The sequence below is a fragment of the Protobothrops mucrosquamatus genome, unplaced genomic scaffold, assembly GCF_001527695.2.
Source record: "Protobothrops mucrosquamatus isolate PMUCROS unplaced genomic scaffold, P.Mucros_1.0 scaffold1559, whole genome shotgun sequence".
Lineage (NCBI taxonomy): Eukaryota > Metazoa > Chordata > Lepidosauria > Squamata > Viperidae > Protobothrops > Protobothrops mucrosquamatus.
The window spans coordinates 142,429-166,782 of NW_015387728.1; the positions used below are offsets into that span (position 1 = coordinate 142,429).

The window sequence follows — 24,354 nt, forward strand, 5'->3', positions numbered from 1 at the left end:
TATTTCCCATACGTAAGGGCCCCTCTTCTCTTTCACTGTCACATTATTCTAGTGACTAGTCCTAAACCATTAGGCAAATATGCTTAATGATCATTCTTTGGCTATATACAGGACAATTTCAAAATGGGAATGGCAATACAAGTACCACTCCCAGAAAAGCATTCAGTGGACTATTTCATTTAAATGCTTTCCTACAGCTGTCTTCCTTGCTGTGGGAGCATGCTTGCTGCTAGAAGTGGCTGATTTAGCTTCTTTGCTGTATTTACAGAAACAAGAGATAGAATGCCAATAACACAGACCTGACTGATATATTTATTCACACCCAGAGAGAAAAACGTAGTTATTAAACTAAGAGAGTTCATTTCTTTTCTGCTGCATCACACCAAATAGCCACGCAGAGCAGCTTCAGGTTGCCAACAAAGGCCAGCCACTGTCAGCCATCTTTAGAATGCTCATAGATTGTCACTGAGAAGTCTAGGGTGAATTTAAGAAATAAATAATAGTTCTGAGAAATCCACAGAAGCATATTGTATGCCTACTCTTGTACTTTTTTGTAGTTACTAAAGATACAAAATGGGATTTGCCACAAAAGTACAAAAATGTTCCCGTTCCATTCCCCAATCAGTTAACTTTTTGCCTTCCTCTGTTAACAAGCAGTTATACAATTACATTCAGGCCTAACTTGATTATTTTCATAAAGACTTTTTTTGTCAGTTTCTGGGCTCTTCTGAAATCTACTAATAGTGCCTTCTTCAGTGTCTGATCAATGCCATCTATAGTCTATTAAAACCCTTGTGTCTTATAACCTTGAATTTGGTGAAATAGAGCATCACAGGGCAACATTTTTTCAGCCAAGGTTCCTCAAATGAACCAACTTACAGAATGCATTCAAAATCCATGGGATTAAAATTTGACAAATTTGTAGTGACTTCTAGTTCAACCCCTTGCTCAAGACAGGAAACCTTACAGCATCCTAATCAAATGGTTGTCCAGTCTATTTTTGAAGACTTCCAGTGATAGAGTACCCATAACTCTGGAAAGTAAGCTATTCCATTGATTGTTCTCTCAGAAATGTTCTACTTACATCTAGATTGAATCTTTAACAAGCTTCCATCCATTACTTCTTGTCCTGCCCTCTGATGCCTTCAAGAGTAAGTCAATTCCCTCTTCTCTGTGACAGCCCCTCAACTACTGGAAGACAGTTATCATATCCCTCCTAATCCTTCTTTTTGATAGGCTAGATAAACCTAGCGCTCTCAACTGTTTATATGATTTAGCTTTCAGACCCCTCATCTTTGTTGCTGTTCTCTGCACACTTTCTAGGGTTCCAGCATCTTTTTTATAACATGGTTACCAGAACTGTACCCATTATTCCAAGTCCAGCCTCACTAGTGCAGTATAAAGCAGCATTGTCACTTCTGGTTATCTTGATGGTATCCTTCTGTTGATGCAGCCTACGATTGCATTGGCTTTTTTGGCAGCTACAGAACCCTGCTGACTCATACTTAAGTGGTAGTTTACTAGAAAACCTAGATTTGTCTCACAGTTACTATTGTCGAGCCAGGTACCACCTACTCTAATGCATTCATTTTTTCCTGCCTGGTTCAGTAGACAGGTCCTGTTCTAACCCTTCAGAAGCCCGGCAGGCCTGTTGCACCATTGGCTGCTGGAGGACAGTCATTCTGGTCAAGGTGGAAGTTAAAGCTCCCACTGCTTTTTTGCCTTTGGTCATTCTGTTGAGGTAAGGAAATGATGACCCAAGAGATCACAGGTTGTCTAGTGTTATTACATAAGGTTTATACTCAGCTATGATTTGGAATTGTATCGGCATGAGGGTTAATGAAAACCCAACCTCCTAGGTCAGGGGTAGTCAACCTTGGCTCTTTTATGACTTGTGGACTTCAACTCCCAGAATTCCTGAGCCAGCTAAGCTGGCTCAGGAATTCTGGGAGTTGAAGTCCACGAATCATAAAAGAGCCAAGGTTGACTACCCCTGTGACCTAGGTTATATTCCACATATGAATGGACTAATTCCGCTGAGCACCATTTAAGCTAGCAGCAAACTTCTGCTTAACTCTTAACTCTGTATCTTAAGCATGTCTTGTGCAAAAATATATATTTAATTCCTTTGTATACAGGGATTTAAAACCCACCTCTCCAGAAAATTTCCTAGGCTAGAAGCAATAAATAGCACTATAAAAATACAATTAAGATAATTAAAGATAAACGTACAGGAAAATTAAAGTCAACCTATTCCCTAGGCTGTTGAATAGAAAATTCTTCATCTTGCAAGAAGAAAAAGGAAAGCATCACTTGAGAACAAGTGGTGTGTGTGCAAAACATTTAGGACAGTGGTTCTCAACCTTTTTAATGCCGCGACCCCCAACCGGTCGTAAGTCGAGGACTAAACCAGTCGTAACTCAAGGACTAAACTGGTCATAAGTCGAGGACTAAACCGGTCGTAAGTCGAGGACTACCCAACCGGTCGTAAGTCAAGGACTTTCCCTGCCCGGGAGCGCCGCGCATGCGTGGTTCCGCCCCCTGCGCCGGCCGAGGCGTAGCTGGCAAGCGGCAGAGACGGAGCAGGCCGACCACCAGCTGGCCCAGCCCAAGGGAGGTAAGGCACCTGCCGGAAAAGGGGAAAAAAATGGTGGACAGCCTTGCTTGGCGACCCCATGAAATGGTCGATCGACCACAAATGGGGTCGCGACCCATAGGTTGAGAACCGCTGATTTAGGATCTCTATCAGTGCCAAAACAGATCCTTATGAGGTCCCGCTATTTAATACCCCAATGCACTTATTTTTTGAAGGAGTTCTTATACTTTAACCAGTTCATAGTCTGTTAGATGATCTGTCCCTTGGCCTACGACATTCATATCTTTTCACTATTTAAAATGGATATTTTCAAGGAACTCTAGTAGATTAATGAGAAAGTATTAATCTCAGTAAGAGCAACATTCAGTCTATATAATTAATTCAGAGTTTTATAATTAGTACAATTTGTTTCAGCTAGAATGGTAGGAAAAGAAACAATGCAACTGTAATACTTCCAGTTTTCCATTGTGGTCCCTGCGTTTCATCTACATGGGTTAAATGCTTGTGAGAACCCTGAACATTTTGGAACAGTATTTCTCAACCTCAGAGATTTATATTGCTTAAGGAATTCTGGGAGTTGAAGTCTACACAGTTTAAAGTTGCTGAAGTTGAGAAACAGCGTGCTAGACCTAGAGTTTAAAGAGTTGTTTGGCAAGACTCTCCCTTGCACCCCAAACAATGAGGCCTAGTTCCTGCCAAATCAATCAGAATAGAGCTGGAAGGGACTTGGAGGTCTGCTAGTCCAGTCCTTTCAGTTTATTTTTCACTGCCACGCTCTTTGCACATGCATCCTAAAGCCACTTGTCCTTGTGCTTTATCAGAATTATCTTGTTCTTCTTTCTCATCTTCTCTCAATAACTCTTCAAAAGTTAGGAGTTGTCACTATAATTCTCTGGCGAAATGTAGGAAACGCTTCAATGTTATGAGACTTCAGCATTATGACTCTAACACCCTATTTTTGCCTTGTGAGATTAATTTTCCCCACCCACCCTTCCATGGGCATAAACTGTAAATTTTTGCATGTTTTTACAATAGACATTTGTGTGGTTTGTCACAAACAGTCTTCTCGCTTGCAATTCACTCTGTAGTGGTGAACTTTAAAAAAGAACAGATGCCTCATGTTTCTCCAAACCACCTACTATATCTCCAAATTTGTTTGTCAGCTCCTCCTATCTTTGAAAGTTTAACTGAATTCAACACCACCTATACCATCATTTGCAAATTCACAAAACCCATCTTTCCCATCCCACTTAATCTGAAGTGTCCTCACTGCTCTTTTAGTTAACAGTGTTCTGTGTTAATTTTAAGAAGGGCCCAATCACAATTGTCTTCGTGGAGGCTCGAATGCTGTGGCTTCTTTACAGCAGCCATTTCAGATTGTCATTTTTTTGGAACAAAGCACTTGAAGAGCACCACTTCGTCCCTGAAAATGTAATCATGGACCCTCTAGAATTTCTGCAAATCACGTGCATGACAAATAGCATCACATCCTATCTAATTATGGCTTGTTGATGTAACACACAATGTCTATACACACACTCACACACACAACAAATATTTGCCAAGAAATATACATGGAAGAATAATAAAAAAAAGGCATTGTATCAGTTCTGCTTGAAACCAGTCAAGCCTATTTTTTTTATTTCTTTTATCTTAAAAAAAACACACACAAAACACAATCACCTAGCCTTTAATGCTGGAAGTATACATGAATTTTACATAGGCTACGTCTACCGTTGTCAAAAATCCCCTCCCCACAAATCCCACCCAATTAACGTACAGATTGATACAGATTGATACGTAACATTAAACATTAAAACAGGCTTTTAAAGACATGGATGAGTCTAAGACCATTGAAGAACATCCCAATTAGAAGGCTAGGAAACTGGAATACAAGAATATCCTTTAGTCCAACAGAGATGTGGTCAGTGAACGTGGAAAGTAAACGGAGCAGGTTTCATGTTATGGCATCTGGTTATCCTTTTCAGAATGATATACTTTTTGGTATAAGGCAACAAAAGTGTTGAGGCAAATGTTAGCTCAACAACTCTTCTCATATCCCAGCAAGTCAAGTCTTCATAATTGCTTCTATCCCAAGTAATATAAAAAGTGAGGCACAAATGTGTAATGTAATGGCTTCCTTTCAATCAGAGTGCTTTATTAACCCAGACTATCCTGATCCTTCCGTCCGTTTTTCTGAGAAGTTTTTCAAGAAAGAAATATGGAAGCAACAAGAAATACCAGAAATGCTTTTTACTCCTTTTTACTCTAGGAATGTCTTCATTTTTAGGAATAGGGCAAAGGAAAGGGCTAGGGTTAGAGATGGATAAATAATATTGTACAAAAAACATGTATTTTAATACCAATTATTTAATTATGAAGGCAAAGATTCTGAAATGAATATTGTAATGTTGCTAGACCACATGTACTGAATAGTGCCAAGAAGGCAACAAATGTATAATTAGGTATTGAACAAAAGTTGCAAAATAGCAAATGGTTCAACCACTGCTTAACAGTAGTAGGAGACTGATGGTAAAATTAGAGCAAAGTCAATCACGACAAACAAATAGTAAGATTTCTACTTTTATGTAGCAGGATCTCCCTCAGAATGACCTATGTTGATCTCATGTCTAGTCAATGGACAGATGAATCATACTCCTATCATTAATATCCTGAATCTGTCTAAGTCAGACTTATCTGCCTTTGAAAAAAATGCAGCCACTTAAACTCGAACAACTGTTTTTTACAGGCAAATTTTAGAACTGGATTCAATTTCAGCAAATTAGTAAGATTCAGCTCATGGGAGCTTACTAGGCAAATTCCCGTAACACAAATGTTGTATTGCCTTTTTGAAACTAGTATTTTTTTTTCTTTCCTGTTAAAATCTTTTCAACACAAATTGTATGGTTAATTTCTACATACTAGATTCTCACCTACATCCTCAAACCACATTGTAATGGAACATGTAAGAATTACTAAAAATGATGTAGTTAAATTCTCTTGATCATCAATTGCTTTAAAACCTGCATGGCTATACATGAGAAGCTAACACTTTTTGGCATGTTCTCACTTCAGCTATTTCTATGAAATTTAAAAAAAAAATTAAAAGACAAGCACACACTTTATTTTCATCATGCTTGTCCATTTAAGTATACAGAAATAATGAGTAGGAAAAAAGTGGCCCCTGCATAGTTTTGAAGAACAAGTTCCACATGGATATCTTCATATTTATGACTCTTCTGCATCTTGGCTGTAGCTCCAAAATTGAAATACATCTTATTAAATGGCTCTTGACATCATGCATTGTTAGATCCAGTTCACATCACCAAAAATGCCATAATCTGTCACTAGTTGACCAGAATTTAAACAGGCTTTTGCCTAAGATAATTCAAACAATCCACATAGCTCTTAGGAGTGTGCCGTTCTTTTAGGCTGGCTGCATGTTTCAAAAGACATTGCCAATTTAGCTTTCTGAAAAAGCTCTCACAGCAAAATGTATGGGGAAGAGATAACAGGGCTGAGGTAAATCCTTCGTAAATTTCCTTTAGTTCAACTTCGTTAAAAGACTAGAAAAACTGAGTCTGAGCCTGGAAGGCTCCCAATCTGTTACCTTCTATATTTAGAAAAGATGGAACAAAAGTGAGACGGGTCAGAAGACTTCGTGGCAGATGTAGATAAAGGTTTGATAGTGCAAGTCTCAAAGATGCAGCACCAACCATATGGACATGGATAACCTGTATGTCATGCCCCCGACATTTACTGAAACGCGATTAAGATACTGAAAAATCCAAGTGAGACAGAGATCTGCCTCGCAGAGAGAGTACACTGAACTTCATTAGCAAGTCTTCAAAAACATGGTGCTTACATAAAAACACTCGCTGTCATATAAAAGGGAGCTACGGCAGATGCATTGTTCATATCAGAGGAAAATACAGAGACAGAAGACTAAAATAATGAACAATAACAACTGGGATGGCTCTTTGCACCTAAGTACCTATTGTGGAATCGTATTACCTATAGATTCTCCTTGCCATGAAGCTTCTTAGCCCATGATTATATTTAGTGACGTTAAATGGCACGTGACACTGAAAAAGAAAAGTGGCTCTTCTTCCCTTTTTCCTTTTTTCTGTGAACATTGTTCAAGAAACGACTTACCTACAGAAGGAAGAGTAGCCTAGGTATAATACTACATAATGGCATGTTTCCTCTTGCCATTCATTTCGGAGACATACCCAAATTGGAATGTTTCGTATCCCAGATACTTTGCTTTTTGTTGTTTCGAATAGAGTTGGGCCTTACGAAGAACTATAAATACGCTAATTAAATACCGTAATACTAAAACAGGGATTGTTGAGCTGTTGTAATGCAAAAGCAACAACAGGACTATGGCTTTTTTCGGAGATAATTGGAAGGAATCCAGCCTTCCCAACACGGCCCTGCTGCGAGGACTTTGCAAAACCACCAGCCACTGCTATTCTTCTCACGGACTTCAAATACAGTCCCTTCTTTAAAACTGCTAGTTTCTTCATCTCCTTCAAAATCTGCCACAGCCACGTAGAGGGCTTCTTTGGGGACATCCAGGTTGGCAATTGGAACGGATGCTCTTTCCTTCTCCACAGACTTGGGCAATGACTTTTGGCCTGAGCTGCTTTTGGTTTTGGTTTCCTCTTGGCCAGGACACGGTAGGAAGGCTTTGGCTTTTGGTGGAACCAATATTGGCCTACTGGACACTGGGACAGCTCGAACGTCAGGCACTTCCTTCTGGGCGGCTTTATGTTCTGCAGGGGGGGCAAATGAAGCCGAGGGTGCTGGCACACTAGATTTCTTAGGAGGTGGAGGCCTTCTAGGAGGTACTACTGGACGTTGAGGGGGTTCCCTGGGTACCGGAAAGCTGCTCTTGGGTTCATTTTCACCTGGCTTTGATGAACCCACAGGAACTTTGGGGAAAGGAGCCTCCTTAAAGATTTGGCTGTCAGGTCTAGAGGGAGGTCTAATCTCCACGTTTGGCTTTTCCTGAGATTTGACAGAAGGTTCTGCTGGAAGTCCACTGTTACTGAAGGCACTCTCATTAACCACGGGGTCCTGCTCTGACAGCCTCTCTTGAGCCTTTGCAGGCTTGAGTTTGCTCCTCAGGTTGCAAAGATCTAATTTATTCTCTGACTGAGGAGGGTCTGTCCTAGGGGCAGGTGCTGGCTTCGGTTTGATCTGAGGTTTTGATTTCAGAAAAAGGTTCGGGGTAGCTGCCTCAGGCTTATCCTCCGGGGGCTCCATCTTTGGTTTCATTGGCTTGACTATGGGCCGGAGATTGGGCTTCTTTATTTCTTTTGGAGAAACCTTATGACCACACTCAAGGCCCATTTCATTTTTCAACTGGAACAATTTGCCCTTCTCTGTTTTAAGCTCTGGCTTCTTGTTGTCCCTCGGAGGGACGGCCTGCTTTGGAGGAATTCCAGGTAAAATCATGCCAGGAGGCTTTGGAGGTGGCCGCTGCTCCAACCTTTGCCTCTCCATTAACTCCTCTTCTGACTTAATTATGGATTCCTTCCTTGGAGGAAGACTGGGTTTCTCTTCCATATCCCGATCGCCTATTTCCTCATACCCGACGCACAAAGAGGCATCACTGTTCTCAGGCAAAGCATCCTGGGATGTCTCCTTTCCTTTCCATTTGATTCCATATTCAACACCATTAGGGGGTGCTTCAGGCAGAGGTCGAGATGGCCCAGCAGGGTCTCCATTAGAGCTGTTCTCTGCTGTGCTGTCACCAAGCCGGAGCTGTGCTATTTCGTTTGGTAACGGTGCCAAGAAATTAGGTCTACTCGCATTGCTAGTTTTCTTGTATTTGTCAATGAAAGTAGCCGGCGCCCAGCCTTCCTTCTCTTCAATTTGAATATACCACCAACCACTTAGGTTCTTCTCAATTACCTGGAAAAGGAAATAAAGCCACCATTCTTTAGAACTTTACAACAACTGCATTATCTAAAATTTGCGAGATTTAAGTTTAGCATTAAGAGTTTAACCGGTCCTCTTCCCACCTCATGTTCCATATAACAAACAAGCAGCCATCTATTTTCAGCCTACAGATTCATCACCATAATCTGTTGTCAAGGTGGTTTACGGTGATAAATCTGTAGTTTGAAAATGAATACGTAGTGTGACCAAATCAATCAATCCTAAAGGAAATCAACATTGTTCTTTGGAAGGATAGATACTGAAACTAAAGTTCAAACACTTTGCCCCTCAAATCAGAAAAGAGGACTCACTGGGAAAGACCGTTGGGAAAAATTGAAGACAAAAGGAGAAAGGGGTGGCAGAAGATGAGATGGTTACGTAGTCATTGAAGCAATGGGCATGAGTTTGGGCAGACTCAGGGAGACAATGGAGGATAGGGGTCTGGAGTGCTACGGTCCATGGGGTGGCGACACAACTCAGGGACTGAACAAAAACAAACAAGCAAAAATCACATCCTAAACCAGTGAAAATCACTGAACAAAAACAAACACGCAAAAATCACATCCTAAACCTTTTAGAGACCGAGTGCCCAAACTGCAACCCAAAACCCACTTATGCATCATCGAGTGCCAGGTGGGTGGCCCATTGGCTGGGTGTTGCCAATTGGGTGGGTGTGGCCCATTGGGTTGGCGTGGCTGCAGTGGTAATGGCAGACTGGGTGGGACTAAAAAGTTCAATCAATCAATTCCAACTTTGCAAGATTTTTTTTCCCCGCAAGAAGTTGAAATTGACTGATTGAACTTTTTTTTTTTTTTTTGCACATGGCGGCGGAGGCCTAAAGCGAAAAGGTTTTATAAAACCCAGCTGAAGGCCTAGGACTGGGGCGACAGTGCGTGTGCCCACCGAGAAGGCTCTGAGTGCCGCCTCTGGCACCCGTGCCATAGGTTCGCCACCACTGTCCTAAACAGTGAGTGCTTTCCATTTCATTGATTCTAACTCTACAGCACTGACCCAGGATAATAAAAGATCAGATTCTCAATTTGGTGTCATTTTACTCTCTGCAGCATATATAATAATTATTTAATAAAGACATGATTCTTAGCATTTGTCATCATCTAAAATTTAAATTAAGTAGTTGACAAAATTTGCATATTTCTTATGTGCGCACCTTTACATTCTGCTTGATAGACTGGTTGCTACTGAGTCCATCTGGACACCTTAAGGTTCAGAGGAGCACATCCAGCTTTTGTACAATACAGGGCATGACCAGAGTTCTAATGATGCAAGCCCAAGGGAGAACCAAGCATTTCCAGATGACTTATGCTACTGATCGTGAAATGAGCGGTTTTCCTGAATGATTACGTATCTAAGCATGGGCAGGGAATCCAAAGAAGTGGTGGCAGCTGACTTCTGCCTGAATCTTTGATATGACGAGAAAATAAATAGTCACTAGAGGTCAGTATTGAGCCATCTGTAAATGTGCATTGCCTGGATACCAGAGAAGAGGCAATACATTTCTGAATTTTAAAACCAGGACTATTTTAAAGGGAGGACATTGTCCTATAATTTAAGAGTGTGTGGATGGCAGATAATGATAAGATCTCCACTTTCTCAAGTTAAAAATATGTGTAATGGAAGCACAGAAAATTTGCCTTTCTTGTAATGCATCTTTCCCCAGAGCTACTGGTTGAGGTCAAGGAGGATAGCCCTCTTGTATTTATTTATAAAGTCACATAAGGGCACGAGTCTAAGTAGAGTCTTAGAACTACATTCTGTAGGTAAACCTTTCCCAGTTTCATTTGTTCAAACAGCTTCTGTTCTTATCAAATTTAAATGAAGGGAAGCAGCATCTTGTTTCCTGCAATATATTTCTGACTCAAGTAGATGAGATGGAAACAGTTGCAACAAAGAAAAACTTCATTAGAAAACTATGATTAAAATAAAAATACATAGCTTATTAGAAGCTGACAACACTACAGGTAGTGCTTGACTTACGAATGTAACAGAGCCTGTCAATCACATTTGTAACCCGAGGAATTCGTTAATGGGAATGCTTTACCCAATGCATTTGCTAATCGAATGAGGCATCTCAGGGTGGGGAAGAACCTGGAGGGGCCTACTGCTTCCGACCACCGGAAGGCCTCCCCCCAGCCACTGAGATATTTCATGCTTCCCCCCCATCCTGCCCCCACCGGGTCTCCACAGGCACTGGGTCTGTGGAGTCTCACTTAACTTTTGAAGATCTCAATGATCAAGTGAGCTATGTCCTCTCCAGCCTCTCTGCCGCGGTTTCTTTGCCTGAGTCCCTGCAGACTCTGGTCGTCTTTGCAAAAAGCTTTTGACATGAAGAACGGAGACCAGGAGGGACGTGCATGCTGCTCCCGGCCTCCGTTCTTGCCGCAAAAGCCTTGAGCAAAGGCTTGCCGAAGCCTGCAGGGGTGAGATATTACGTCCATGCAGGGTCCAGTTGTCTTTGCAAAAAGCTTTTGACATGAAGAACGGAGACCAGGAGGGACGTGCATGCTGCTCCCGGCCTCCGTTCTTGCCGCAAAAGCCTTGAGCAAAGGCTTGCCGAAGCCTGCAGGGGTGAGATATTACGTCCATGCAGGCTCCAGTTGTCTTTGCAAAAAGCTTTTGGTGCAAAGAATGGAGGCCGGGAGGGGGGAGGTGCATGCATGGCGCCCTGGCCTCCGTTCTAGGCGGCAAAAGCTTTTTGCAAAGATGACCGGAGCCTGCAGGGACGCAGGTTCTCTCACCCATGCAGGCAAGGAAACGGCAAATAGATGGAAGGCCTGAAACACTGAAGTCTCCCATCTGTTTGCAAAGCCTTTTGGCGCAGATCTAGTTCAGGTCTCCATCTGCAGAGAATGGAGGCCTGAAGTAACGCGAGATCATGTGAGATTAGTGGCGAATTCTCTGCAAATGCACGGAAGGCCTGAAGCACCCAAGCAGGCAAAGAAACTGCAGCAAAGAGGCTGGAGAGGAGACAGCTCGCAGCCTTCCATCCTTCCAAGATCGGTAAAATGAGGAGCCAGATTGTTGGGGGCCATAGGCTGACTCTGTAAACCGCTTAGAGAGAGGGCTGTAAAGCACTGTGAAGCGGTATATAAGTCTAAGTGCTATGGCTATTGCTAGATCTGTGGCAAGGCCCAGTGCCTGTGGAAATCTGGAAGGGGGAGGAGGGGGAATAGGCAGGGGGAATATTGCAGTGCCTTTGCGGTCATTCCTAAGAGCGAATGACTGCCGTGGTGATGCAACATTTGTAACCTTGGGACTGTGTTATAAGTACTGGGGGGGAGTGATGTAACTTTGAACGATCACTAAGTGAACTGTCATAACTGGAGGATTACCTGTATTCCGTTGCAAAAGGCTTTTCTTCTAAAGTGAGTTTTAAAGGGAGCTCTGTGGAAAAAGCCAAGGATTATGGAGATGGGCCTGACAAGACTTAGTCTCACCTCTACTTTCAGTCCTGCCTGGAAGCTGATCCCATCAGGGATGGTGGTCTGGAAATCAGCAATGGTGTAATACTCTTCCTCCACCTGGGGGGGCACTGGAGGCTTTGGCAGATTGACACACCGTTTCTATTACAAGAATATTAAAAATATGCATTAGTCATCTTCCTTATACAAAAAGCAATTCTTTACACATGAGGCATTCCAGCCTCCATCTGCAGGATCTGCAGGGTCACAAAGCAAGCGAGCCCAAGGAGATGACAAGCCCCTAACACATTTTTCAGCACGGCCCCTGCAGAACAAGAGATGAAATGTTTCTGCGGTCAGTTCCAACTCTGAAATCAAAGTCGTGCGTTTATAGAAAATCAGCTTTTTTGGTGGTGCTCAGAAGCAAAGCTAAGTAGAAATAAAAGTGGGGTCTGTGGTTTTAGAGTTTAAACCTGCATTAATTGTATACGGCAAAGTTATTCAATATTGGAAAAATCAGTTGGATTGCAGGTACAAATTCCAGAAACAGACTTCTTGCTATGACAGCTATCCAAGCCACACAAGTAAAAACTGTGATTGCATCCCATTCAGTTAATTGCCTTGGGAACAAAGCTCATGCCATGTTGAACCTTATTTACTCCTTATATGTTCAAAGGAAAAAGCAAGTTAGATGTGCCAATTTCCTCCTTAATTGACATATCTATAACAATGCTTTGGACATGGCGATTTATGCTGACATAAAAGAGGTAGCAAGACCTGTATCTCTTTTATCGTCCCAACATCTTTCATTTCATCTGATAAGTTGTAGTCAGACTGCTTAAATGCATCAGGAAGCAACACTTACTATTGAGAGATCTCGACGCGGAGGGGGTCTTTGTCTCATCTTTGGTGACTCTGTCAAAACAGGTATTTAAATGTGCTTCAAAGATATCAACGTGTGCTTCAGAAAACATTTGTGAACAACACCCCATTACTCCAGTCCAAGAAAGTACGTCTATAGCAGTGGTTCTCAACCTTTTTAATGCCGCGACCCCAACCGGTCGTAAGTCGAGGACTAAACCGGTTGTAAGTCGAGGACTAAACTGGTCGTAGGTCGAGGACTACCCAACCGGTCGTAAGTCGAGGACTTTCCCTGCCCGGGAGCACCGCACATGCGTGGTTCCGCCCCCTGCGCCGGCCGAGGCGTAGCTGGCAAGCAGCAGAGACGAAGCAGGCCGACCACCAGCTGGCCCAGCCCAAGGGAGGTAAAGCACCCGCCGGAAAAGGGGAAAAAAATGGCGGACAAAAAAAATGGCGGACAGCCTTGCTTGGCGACCCCCATGAAATGGTCGATCGACCCCAAATGGGGTCCCGACCCACAGGTTGAGAACCACTGGTCTATAGCTTTTCTGTCTGCTTTTCCCCATGAGCAGCACACCCAGGTAGCTCCCTTCATTCATTTTAATCTCGATGGTGATTCATCTAACCAGGGTTTTAGTACATCCCTGGAAGTTTTTAAGAAGAGACTTGGACAGCCATTTGCCTGAAATGGTATAGAGTCTCCTGCTTTAACGGGGTTGGACTAGAAGACCTCCAAGGTCCCTTCCAGCTCTATTCTGATTGATTGATTGATTGATTGAAGATCTTGGATCAGATGCCCTAAGCATTCCACTGAGTCCCACAGAGGCTGGGTGGGGAAGGGGAGAAGGAAGGGAGAAAGAAAGCAGATGAGGTTTTCCTTCATAGATAATCTAGGAACAGTGGTGGCGAATGTATGGCACGGGTGCCAGAGGCGGCATTCAGAGCCCTCTCTGTGGGCACGCGTGCCGTCCCCCCAGTTCTAGGCCTTCAGCTGGGTTTTATAAAACCTTTTCGCTTTAGGGCTCCGCCGCCATGTACAAAAAAAAAAGGTTCAATCAATCAATCAGTTTCAACTTCTCGCGGGAAAAAAAAAGATCTTGCAAAGTTGGAATTGATTGATTGAACTTTTTAGTCCCACCCAGTCTGCTGTTACCACTGCAGCCACGCCCCCATGGGCCACACCCAGCCAATGGGCCACACCCACCCGGCACCCGGCAGTGCATAAGTAGGTTTTGGGTTGCAGTTTGGGCACTCGGTGTCTAAAAGGTTCGCCATCACTGATCTAGGAACAGTGGAATGCTTGTTTGTATCCCTTGATGGAAACATGTAATACCCAGACATCCATTACAAATGTTTGAGGAGGTGGCCTTGAAGGATGGGAGGAAAAGCTACTACCAAGGCAATGGTCAGATAAGCAGGGCTTGAGCCTCAGCCAAGGAAAGAATGAGCCCCTCCCTTGTTCACATGAAGGGAGCAGTGGGGCGCGGGGAGACACAGTTAGACTTGCAAGATACAGTTGCAATAAAAGTAGTCCTAAGCTATATGGCATTAGTTTCTTAGCCTGGTCAACCTGTTAGGGTTAACATTCAGCCATCCCATAGATTTGTTATCTATGGCCCAACCAATTCTACGTCAGAGGAGCAAAAAGTTGGGAAAGGTGAGGATTTAGCATTAAAGAGACATAACTGGAGTCCAGAACCATAAAATAAGAAGCCTTAATACTCTATAGAATAATACTCTATTCCTGGGGAAGCTGGCAGCGAGTCAAAAGTCATGTTCATATGAGGTCCTTGCTTAATGACCCACACGGTCCTTGTTTAACAATGGAAGTCAGGACCGCTGAAATTGCCATTGCTAAGCCATGCAATCACAGACCATTGCACTTTATGACCCCATTGTTTAACAATGGAGTTCCCAGTTCGAATTGCTGTTGTAGCCCGAGGACTACCCATACAACAGAATTGCATAAAATTCAGAAAATAATACCAAACAGTATCATCAAATGAAATTTTTACCATAAGAGGATGAAAAATTCATTTGTTCATTTTAATCATTTTTATTAAAAAAAATTTTTTAGCAAAGTAAATGCTGTAAGGGAAAATAAAATAATAAAGGAGAACAGTCAATAATAACTTTGGGCCACTCATTTTTTTTTTCTCGGCACAACCCATCACACAGGATTATTGTTGTGGGGGAAAAGAGGAGGAGGAAGAAGGATTAGGTATCTTGCCGCTTTGAGTTATCAATAAAATATCTGTTCCGTATTCTCAATATGCAACTTCCAATGTAAAGATTCTTAAAATCTACACTAGCCTTAACTTTATCCTATCAAGAAAACCATGCCAGGATGGAAAATGTATTGACTACTTTGAGTGTAATTGGATTAACTAGTCCAATTTAAGTTGGCGTGAATTTAAAATTAGATCAAATTTACTATTTGTTCTGACTTAATTACCACTGGACTGAAAGAACTCCTGAATGCCAGTCAAAAGCAAAATGCAACCCTCAGTTCAAGGAAAAAATGGATAACGGGTGGAAGCTAACCAAAGAGAGAAGCAACCTAGAACTTCCTGACAGTTAGAACAATTAACCAGTGGAACAACCTGCCTCCAGAAGTGGTGAATGCGCCAACACTGGAAGTTTTTAAGAAGAAACTGGACAGCCATTTGTCCAAAATGGTATAGGGTTTCCTGCCTGAGCAGGGGGTTGGACTAGATGACCTCCAAGGTCCCTTCCAACTTTATCATTATTATAACCCAACTCTAGAGCCATGGAGATTCCTTGCTTTTACCTGATTAACCAATTTTCTTCAGAAAGCATTAAACACTTTCTTCGCTGTCCCCAACTTACTTCGTTGAAGGTCCACGTTGGGCAAGGGGCGACCATCATATCTTCCATCTCTTTGATTACTCGGTCCATCCTTGTCTCGACCCGGGGAGTTTTGCTGTCGAGAAAGTCCATCCATATCCAACGGGTGTGAATGGGCTGAAGCTGCAGATCCCAGTTTTGATGTAAGTAGGTCTCCACTCCCTCTTTTCAGGTAAGATGCTGGGGCCCAGCCCTCCTGACCCTGATATCTAAAGAAATAGAAATAATCTGAAATAGTCTAATTTTTTTTACTATGAGCAACAAATTCCCAACACAGGCAATCTCATCCATAGCAACGCCCAAAAGCAAAACCGGTGTTCCAAATTCAGTTTTAAGATGATAATCTGAATCAGAATGTTAATTTTTTTTTATTTTGCTTAGAGATATCAAAACAATTACAAAACGAAAATTAGAATATTTCGGACATGTGATGTGACACCCAGAAAAATACGGCACACTCCATTTAATCCTCCAGGGAAAAATTGAAGGCAAATGAGGTCCAGGCAGAAGAAGAACATCATGGCTTCAAAATCTAAGGGACTGGTTTGGACAAAACTCAGCAGCACTTTTTCGTGCGGCTGCTGGTAAAAACAGGATCGCCAACATGATCACCAACGTCCGATAACAGATATGGCAGAAGAAGAAGAAGAAGAAGAAGAAGAAGAAGAAGAAGAAGAAGAAGAAGAAGAAGAAGAAGAAGAAGNGAGGAGGAGGAGGAGGAGGAGGAGGAGGAGAAGATATCTGGCACATATTTTCCCAAAATGTTGGGTACCTTGCAAGTTCTTAACAATAAGTAAACATCTCTATTTGTAAAGCTGCTTAATTTTTTTACCCACTGTTTCACATAAAGAAGCTCAAGAGGTTGTGAAGACAAAAGCACAAAAGAATTTGTAACGCGCAATGTTGTGATAATCAGAAGTGAACAGATGGAGCACAACAAACTTTCCCAGCACATGGGAATCGGTCTCTCTTTGCAAGATGGTGCAGCATCAAGCATAGTAACTAACAAGATTAGAGAAGATATCAAGCTGATTAATTGGTACTAATCATCAACTATCAAAAGTCTTTTGTAATAACAAGACTTAGACAAAGGTTCAGCCAGTAACACATTCTGGAAGCCTATACTGAAGCTTTCCATCAGAGTACACTGAGTTTATTTGGGGGGGGGGAGGGAACAGTACAATATCTGAGCCCTCCAATCTTCTCAGCACAACCCATTGTTCTTTTTACAGATACAATGAATTTACGCTGAGGCAACAGACCATCTCTTCATAATTCTGTGAGGATTTCCCTTTATAAAATGCTGAAGGAAACCTAGGACCAAATTGAAAAGTTTTTGCATACCTACTACTTTTCTTCAAAAACCAGATTTATTTATTTTTCTGAAGCAGAATAAATGTTATGGAGTGCCTATCTCTATGCAAGTAGTCCTCAACCTACGAACACAATTGAGCCCAAGGTTTCTGTTGCTAAGTGAAACATTTTAAAGTGAATTTTGCCCCATTTTTATGATCTCTCTCACCACAGTCGCTAAGTGAATCTGGCTTCCTCATTGACTTTGTCAGAAGGTTGCAAAAGGGGATCCCATGGCCCCGGGACACTGCAACCTTCTTAAATATGAATCAGTTGCCAAGCGTCCGAATTTTGATCCCATGACTATGGGGATGCTGCAACGGTCGTAAGTGTGAAAAGCGATCATAAGTCACTTTTTTCAGTGCCATTATAACTTTGAACACTCACTAAATGAACTATAGTAAGTTGAGGACTGTCTGTACTTGAAAGTTATTCTCCTATCCCTTCACTGAGGAAAACTGCAAAAACAATGGAATAACTCAGGTATTGTGACCTAAAGTCTCTCCTTCCCATTAATGCCTTTTGAATCATGACTGGAAATATACCTGATTTTCCACCAGCCCTCCAGATTTTTTTGGATCACCTCCACTGTAGCTCCTTTGTCCAGGTTTATTTCATCTTGATCCCGGGCAGCATATGGGTAGATCACCATATACTTCTCTATTCAAAGAGAAATATAGCAGTAAAAGAGAGAAAGAGAGAGAAAGAGGAAAAAAAGATAAATAATAATTGGGAAGACATCAATTTTTTCTAAAAAATAGAACTAATCTGAAAATCCACACATTTTAGATAATTTGGCACAATAGAGTCGAATCTACTGAATATGGTTGATTCTGTCCTTTTGACATAAAAGCTCACCAAAGGCTCAACATCACCTTTGAAAGACAGATTTTCATAATTTATAATAAAACTCCTCAAGCCTACTGCAGCCCTACAATGGCTTTCAAATAACCTCTAATCGAAGCAGGCACATAAAAATGGTTATTTATGGAATCTGATAATCCAGAAAATAATGTGATGATATGTTTTTTGTTTGACGGATGATCAAGTAGTTCTACATGATCTATTTTTTCACTTATTCCAAGTGTCAGAGACAAAGTACTAGATGTTTCAATACAGATGTCATTTTAGCAATCTTGATCAGGACCAATGACAGTTCATTCAAATGAACTATTCATGTGAACAATGGAATAAGAGACATATCTCTTGTAGGCTGAAATGCTATGCAATTATGTCATCCGTTTCCCTCAGGTATCCTGGAAGTAGGCTTGACATAGCTGCAGTAATTGCTGGCCCATATTAAGGTTGCTTTCCCAGTAATTAGTTCTTCTTCTGAAGAACTCACAATTAAACCTTTCAAATAATGCAAAAACTTCCTTTACTGTATCTCCATCAGCTACTAATGCCCAATTCTTAGGTTATTCTGTAGGAAGTGAATCTGAAATGGCCCTCTATGCAAATACTAAGGATTGTTTTTCAGAGAATTGCAGACACAGTTCAGAGATTGTTTAGTGTAAAACTATCTCTAAAAGGGAAAATGAAGCACAGGTTATGCTAAAGCACAAGAACATCATGTCAATGGAAAAAGGCTACTCCTTTACAAAATAGAGGGAAGGTGATCTTATACTGAACACCCACAAAGTACCGTATTTTCCGGCGTATAAGACGACTGGGTGTATAAGACGACCCCCAACTTTTCCAGTTAAAATATAGAGTTTGGGCTATATCAGGGGTAGGCAACCCAAAACACTCAAAGAGCCACTTGGACACGTTTCCCACCGAAAACAAAACACTGGGAGTCGCAAAACCCTTTTGATATCTAAAATGAAGATAAGACTGCATATATCCTTTTTTACCTTTATGATGTGTGTGTGTGTGTGTATGTTTGTGTGTGTATATGTAAAATAAAGGTAAAAAAGGATATATGCAGTGTTATCTTCATTTTAGATGTCAAAAGGGTCTCTCTCTCTCTCTCTGTTTCTCTTTCCTCTCTCTCTCTTTCCTTTCTTTCCTCTCTCTCTTTTTCTCTTTCCTCTTTCTCTCTTTCCTCTAACTTTCTCTCTCTCTCTTTCCTCTCTCTTTCTCTGTCTCTCTCTCTTTCCTCTTTCCTTTCTCTTTCCTCTCTTTCCTCTCTTTCCTCTTTCCTCTCTTTCTCTTCTCTTTCCTTTCTCTCTTTCCTCTCTCTTTTCTCAATCTTTTTTCTCTTTCCTCATTTTCTCTTTCCTCATTTTCTCTCTTTCCTCTCCCCCTCTTTCTTTCTCTTTCCTCTCTTACTCTCTCTCTTTCCTCTCCTTCTCTCCCTTTCCTCTCTTTTTCTCTTTCCTCTCCCCCTCTCTCTTTCCTCTCCCTCTTTATCTCTTTCTCTTTCCTCTCTCTTTCCTCTTTCCTCTCTCTTCTCTTTCTCTTTCTCTCTCTTTCCTCTTTCTCTCTTTCCTCTCTCTTCTCTTTCTCTTTCTCTCTTTCCTCTAACTTTCTCTCTCTCTTTCCTCTCTCTTTCTCTGTCTTTCTCTTTCTCTTCCTTTCTCTTTCCTCTAACTTTCTCTCTTTCCTCTCTTTCTCTTTCTCTTCTCTTTCCTCTTTCTCTTTCTCTTCTCTTTCCTCTTTCTCTTTCCTCTTTCTCTTTCCCTCTTCCTCTCTCTTTCTCTTCTCTTTCTTTCCTCTTTCTCTTTCCTCTCTCTCTTTCTCTTTCCTCTTTCTCTTCTCTTTCTTTCCTCTTTCTCTCTTTCTCTCTCTCCCTCTCCCTCCAGGTTAGGAGAGAGAGAGAGAGAATGAAAGGCAGACGGCGCCGAACGGGCGGGGAGGGGGACCAGGCCGGGAGGCAGCGGCTCTAGTGGCAGCAGCGGCGGCACGGCAGCGGCCACTGCAGCATCGTCGGGAGTCCACGCCACCCCCAGCCTGGCCGCCGCATCCTCAGCTGAATGGGCGGGGAGGGGGAGCAGGATGGAGCCGCTGCCCCCATCGTGTCCTCAGCTGAATGGGCGGGGAGGGGGAGCAGGACGGGAGGCAACAGCTCCCGGCCACCACCCCATCGCGTCCAGGGAGGGGGAGCAGGACGGGAGGCAGTGGCTCCCAGCTGCCACCCCCATCGCGTCCTCAGCTGAATGGGTGGGGAGGGGGAGCAGGACGGGAGGCAACAGCTCCCGGCCGCTGCCCCCATCGCGTCCAGGGAGGGGGAGCAGGATGGGAGGCAGTGGCTCCCGGCTGCCACCCCCATCGCGTCCTCAGCTGAATGGGTGGGGAGGGGGAGCATGACGGGAGGCAACAGCTCCCGGCCGCCGCCCCCATCGCATCCAGGGAGGGGGAGCAGGATGGGAGGCAGTGGCTCCCGGCTGCCACCCCCATCGTGTCCTCAGCTTATATAAAGGAATAAAATAGAATACCCGTATTTTCCAGCATATAAGACGACTGGGCGTATAAGACGACCCCCAACCTTTGAGAAGATTTTCAGGGTTTAGAAAGTCGTCTTATACAGGAACAGGAGGAACAGACTCAGGCTCAACCCTTCCAAGACCGGCTCAACCCTCAACCCTTCCAAGACCAGGCTCAACCCTCAACAGGAGGAACAGACTCAGGCTCAACCCTTCCAAGACCGAGTGGCTGTGGTTGCCGGCGTCTCGGTATGGTCAGCTGACGCCATCGCTGACTATAGGGGGCGAATCTTTGGCCCCCTCAGAGAGGGCGCGCAACTTGGGAGTCCTCCTGGATTCACGGCTGACTTTGGATGACCATCTGTCGGCCGTGACCAGGGGGGCGTTNGTATATAAGCTTTCCAAATGATGTCAGCTAACATCTCTAAAAGACTGTACTATCTGTGCTCAGTGCTCCTCAACCTACATTGCTTTCCCATTTCTACATATGCCCAGTGTATAGACTGGAATCAATTCAATGGAAATCATTTTAATACAGATAAACCATTGGTAGCAGTGTCTGATATTTCATCAAAACATTTCCACTTATGATACTGTAACAGGTCAGGGTATTTTAAGATAGAATTTCAACTGCCATTTTAGAGTAAGCATTTTGGATTTGCAGGATTTATATGTCCAGGAGAAACATGGGATTATGAGTAAATTACTCCCATCCAGATGCTTGGGCCTCACTTCCCATCAGCCACAATTAATATGGTTAATGCCAATAGACTGTAAAAGAGGTGATTTAAAATGTCAGGATGGCATACGATTCCTTACTTTCTGCCTGCCGGTTCACAGGAACACTATTTAGGACTCTATGATGTCTATTGCAGCCCCAGTAATTAAGTGGCGGATGGAGTTTTACATTTAACATGCAGATTAAAAAGAAAGAAAGATAAAAATGCATTTAACTCTGGTTAGGACCAAATAAAATACAATTTACCCAAGAGTAGAAATTCGCATAACCGGGGACTCAAGTAGTTTCACGGGAATGGAAAGGAGAACACACATACTCAAGTGTAAGCAGATTTAACAGTTACAATAAGCAATGTATTAAGGAAATAGACACTCTGGATATCAATACGAAATACATTGCATGCAACAATGGGCCACACTGGACAGCACATGCAAACATAGAAAAAGGTAGTCCAAAGCACAGAAGAAAGCACAAAGAGATCTCCACAACATCCACCTTGACCCCATCCACTGGTGTACAAGTCCCCAAGAGTCCGACGGCGACCAACATGTCTGGGAAGAGACCAGTATCTCCATGAGACTGAGTTGAGCATGTTGGGGGAAGCAGGAAAGGCACAAAACAGGATATAAGGAGGGAAAAGTTTACCTTTTTAAAAAGAAGATTTAATGCTATGATAAGGTTAACAATGACATGATCCACATACCACACTAAGCAATGATTTAACCACGATTTACCTAATACATCTCAGTTGAGACTGTTCAACACACAAAGTGGTTTTTACAGTATATAAATATGTCTTGTTTCCTCCTGGTGTACGGCAGAGACTTGAGCGGTTTGATTTAAAAGGGTACACTAAAATGCATCTCAGGGTTGTTGTTTTTTTCATTTAAAAAATAATCATAGTAAAACTTTAGGTTTTTTTACCCATCTTCAGTGCAACTGACCTTATACTCAGCAAATCAAATTTCCACTGCAATTTCTAACATTTGCTTTGCTTTAATTAAGTTCTATTATTAGGACTTTCCCCCTTTGTTCCTTAATAGAAAAACCTCCTGTTCACAAAGGACTTTTCTCAACAACAGACCCACGCACTGCTCCTCCATATCAGTCCATTAAAACAAGTTTTCACTCAGTTCATGCTGTACGTTCATGTGCATTCCCCATGAAAAGATGGGTTACTTTACAAATCGTCTTCAAAAGCACCATTTAAAAACTTTCTGTTCAAAGAATCAACAAAGTGGGCACACTGGAAAGGGCCTAGCAGATGCTTAATGTAATGTATTTTGCACAAAACAGATTATAAACTGTTTTAAAGCAATGGGACAGAGGATGCTTATAGGGTTTTTCAGTGTTAACCAGTACTACAACTATTGTTCAGATTCTATGCCCTGGGATAAGCATGAACTGGTCATCCGTTTTTTCATTATTTGTTGTTTGGAATTCATATGGGCATTAAGTCCTCGGCTTACAAGATTGTTTCGTGATTGCTCAAACTTACATCACTGAAAAAAGTGGACTTATGACTTATGACATAACCGTTACAGCCTCCTCATGGTCACATGATCAAAATTCAGGTGCTTGACAACCGACTCATTTTTATGACGGTTGCAGTGTCCCGGAGTCATGTGATCACCTTTTGCAACCTTCTGGCAAGCAAAGTCAATGGGGAAGCCAGATTCGTTTAACAACCATCTTATTAATTTAACAAGTGCAGTGATTCACTTAACAACTGTGGCAAGAAAACTCTCACTTTGCAACAGAAATTTGGAGCTCAATTGTGGTCGTAAGTCAAGGACTACCTGTATAGAGCCTGGGCTTTTTATGTCAAAGGCTGATGTAACTTTTGAATGGAAAAGCACTTGAATGTAAAAGTTGATGAAGGAGGAGCCCCTAACAAACCAGTCTCCTCTGCCAAAAATATCAAACTAAACGATGTCAATCTTTATGAGAACTTGCTATAGGCAAAAAAAAACCCATATAGGGACTCCCTTGAAAGTACTCTCTTGGCACTTTAATATTTAGTGTATTTTCTCTCTGAACATTATCCTGAATATTTTATGTGGGCTCAAGGGCCCCCCAAAATCTAAAATACGAAACAATTTGGGGCTATTCTGAAAGCGTCTTGATCTACTCCCACCTTCTTCAGTCTGCATTGAAAATTCATCCGGGGCACCGTCCTGGACCTCTAGGCATGTTGCGGGAACCCATCCTTGTTCATCCAATGTACTTACAAACCACCAGCCTAAAACATAAGGAAAAGAAGAGTTAGGCGGAGAGTCGCAATCCAGTGAAAATAAAGGTATGCTCTCAAAGGCATGCTGACATACTGGGTACATCATTTCACTTTTCCCCACTTTTAATTACTGTCTATTACAACTATAGTTATGCACTTGTAGAAATGATAGAATATATGCGAGCACGAAGCCGAAGACCCCAGCCTGAAGATGACGAGTGGGAGCTCGTCGAAACGTCGCCAAGATACTCTCAATCCTACACGGGAAAAGACCTGAATACGCCAAGACCTGCATATCTGTACCCGTGAAAATCTACGAAAACAAATATATATATTTGTTGTATATATACAGGTTGTATGATGTGTGTGAGTTCCGGCACCTTTTTTTTTTTTTTAAGAAAAAAAGCACTATATGTGTGTACCATTATATTGTACCACTATATATATATATATATAGTGGTACAATATAATGGTACACACACACACACACACACACACACATATATATATAGTACCATTCGATTTCAATCTAACTGAAGAAGGTTTCAATCTTCAGAATTCAAAGTGCAAGATTGCTGCCCCAGGAAATATTGCAGCATTTGAAGCTGAGGCAGTGAATGAAAACATGAAAACAAACAAAAAATGTTGAGAATCTAGTCCAATTCTATTGGTGTCCTCAACTTACAATCATCCGTTTATCAACCATTCAAAGTTACAATATCACTGAAAAAAGTGACTTAAGACCAATCCTCACACTTACAATTGTTGCAGCCAGGGCTTTTTTTCTCAGAGAAAAGGTGGCGGAACTCAAACCTGGCCACGCCCTCATCAAACCCTAGGACCGCCCCTTTAGAGAACAGGAATGCAAGTAAAATTTGGGAGGGGCTATTTCCGGTGCGGGAGGGGCTATTTCCGGTGCGGCCGGCCCGGAAAAAGGTGCCGGAACGCGGTTCCGCCGCGTTCCGGCT

The 24,354-nt window shown here is 42.3% G+C and overlaps 1 protein-coding gene across 1 annotated transcript; it reads right to left on the bottom strand.

Moving 5' to 3' along the window:
* Positions 1-6,725: 6,725 nt before the first annotated feature.
* On the bottom strand, positions 6,726-23,395 carry SH3PXD2B (SH3 and PX domains 2B; the record flags this gene model as incomplete). The annotated part of the gene is made up of 6 exons (XM_015822424.1): positions 6,726-8,518; positions 12,001-12,126; positions 12,830-12,879; positions 15,676-15,902; positions 17,592-17,706; positions 23,291-23,395. Coding segments are annotated over 6 exons (2,162 nt in total), but the record flags the coding sequence as incomplete, so codon positions are not given.
* Between the last annotated feature and the right edge of the window lie 959 nt (positions 23,396-24,354).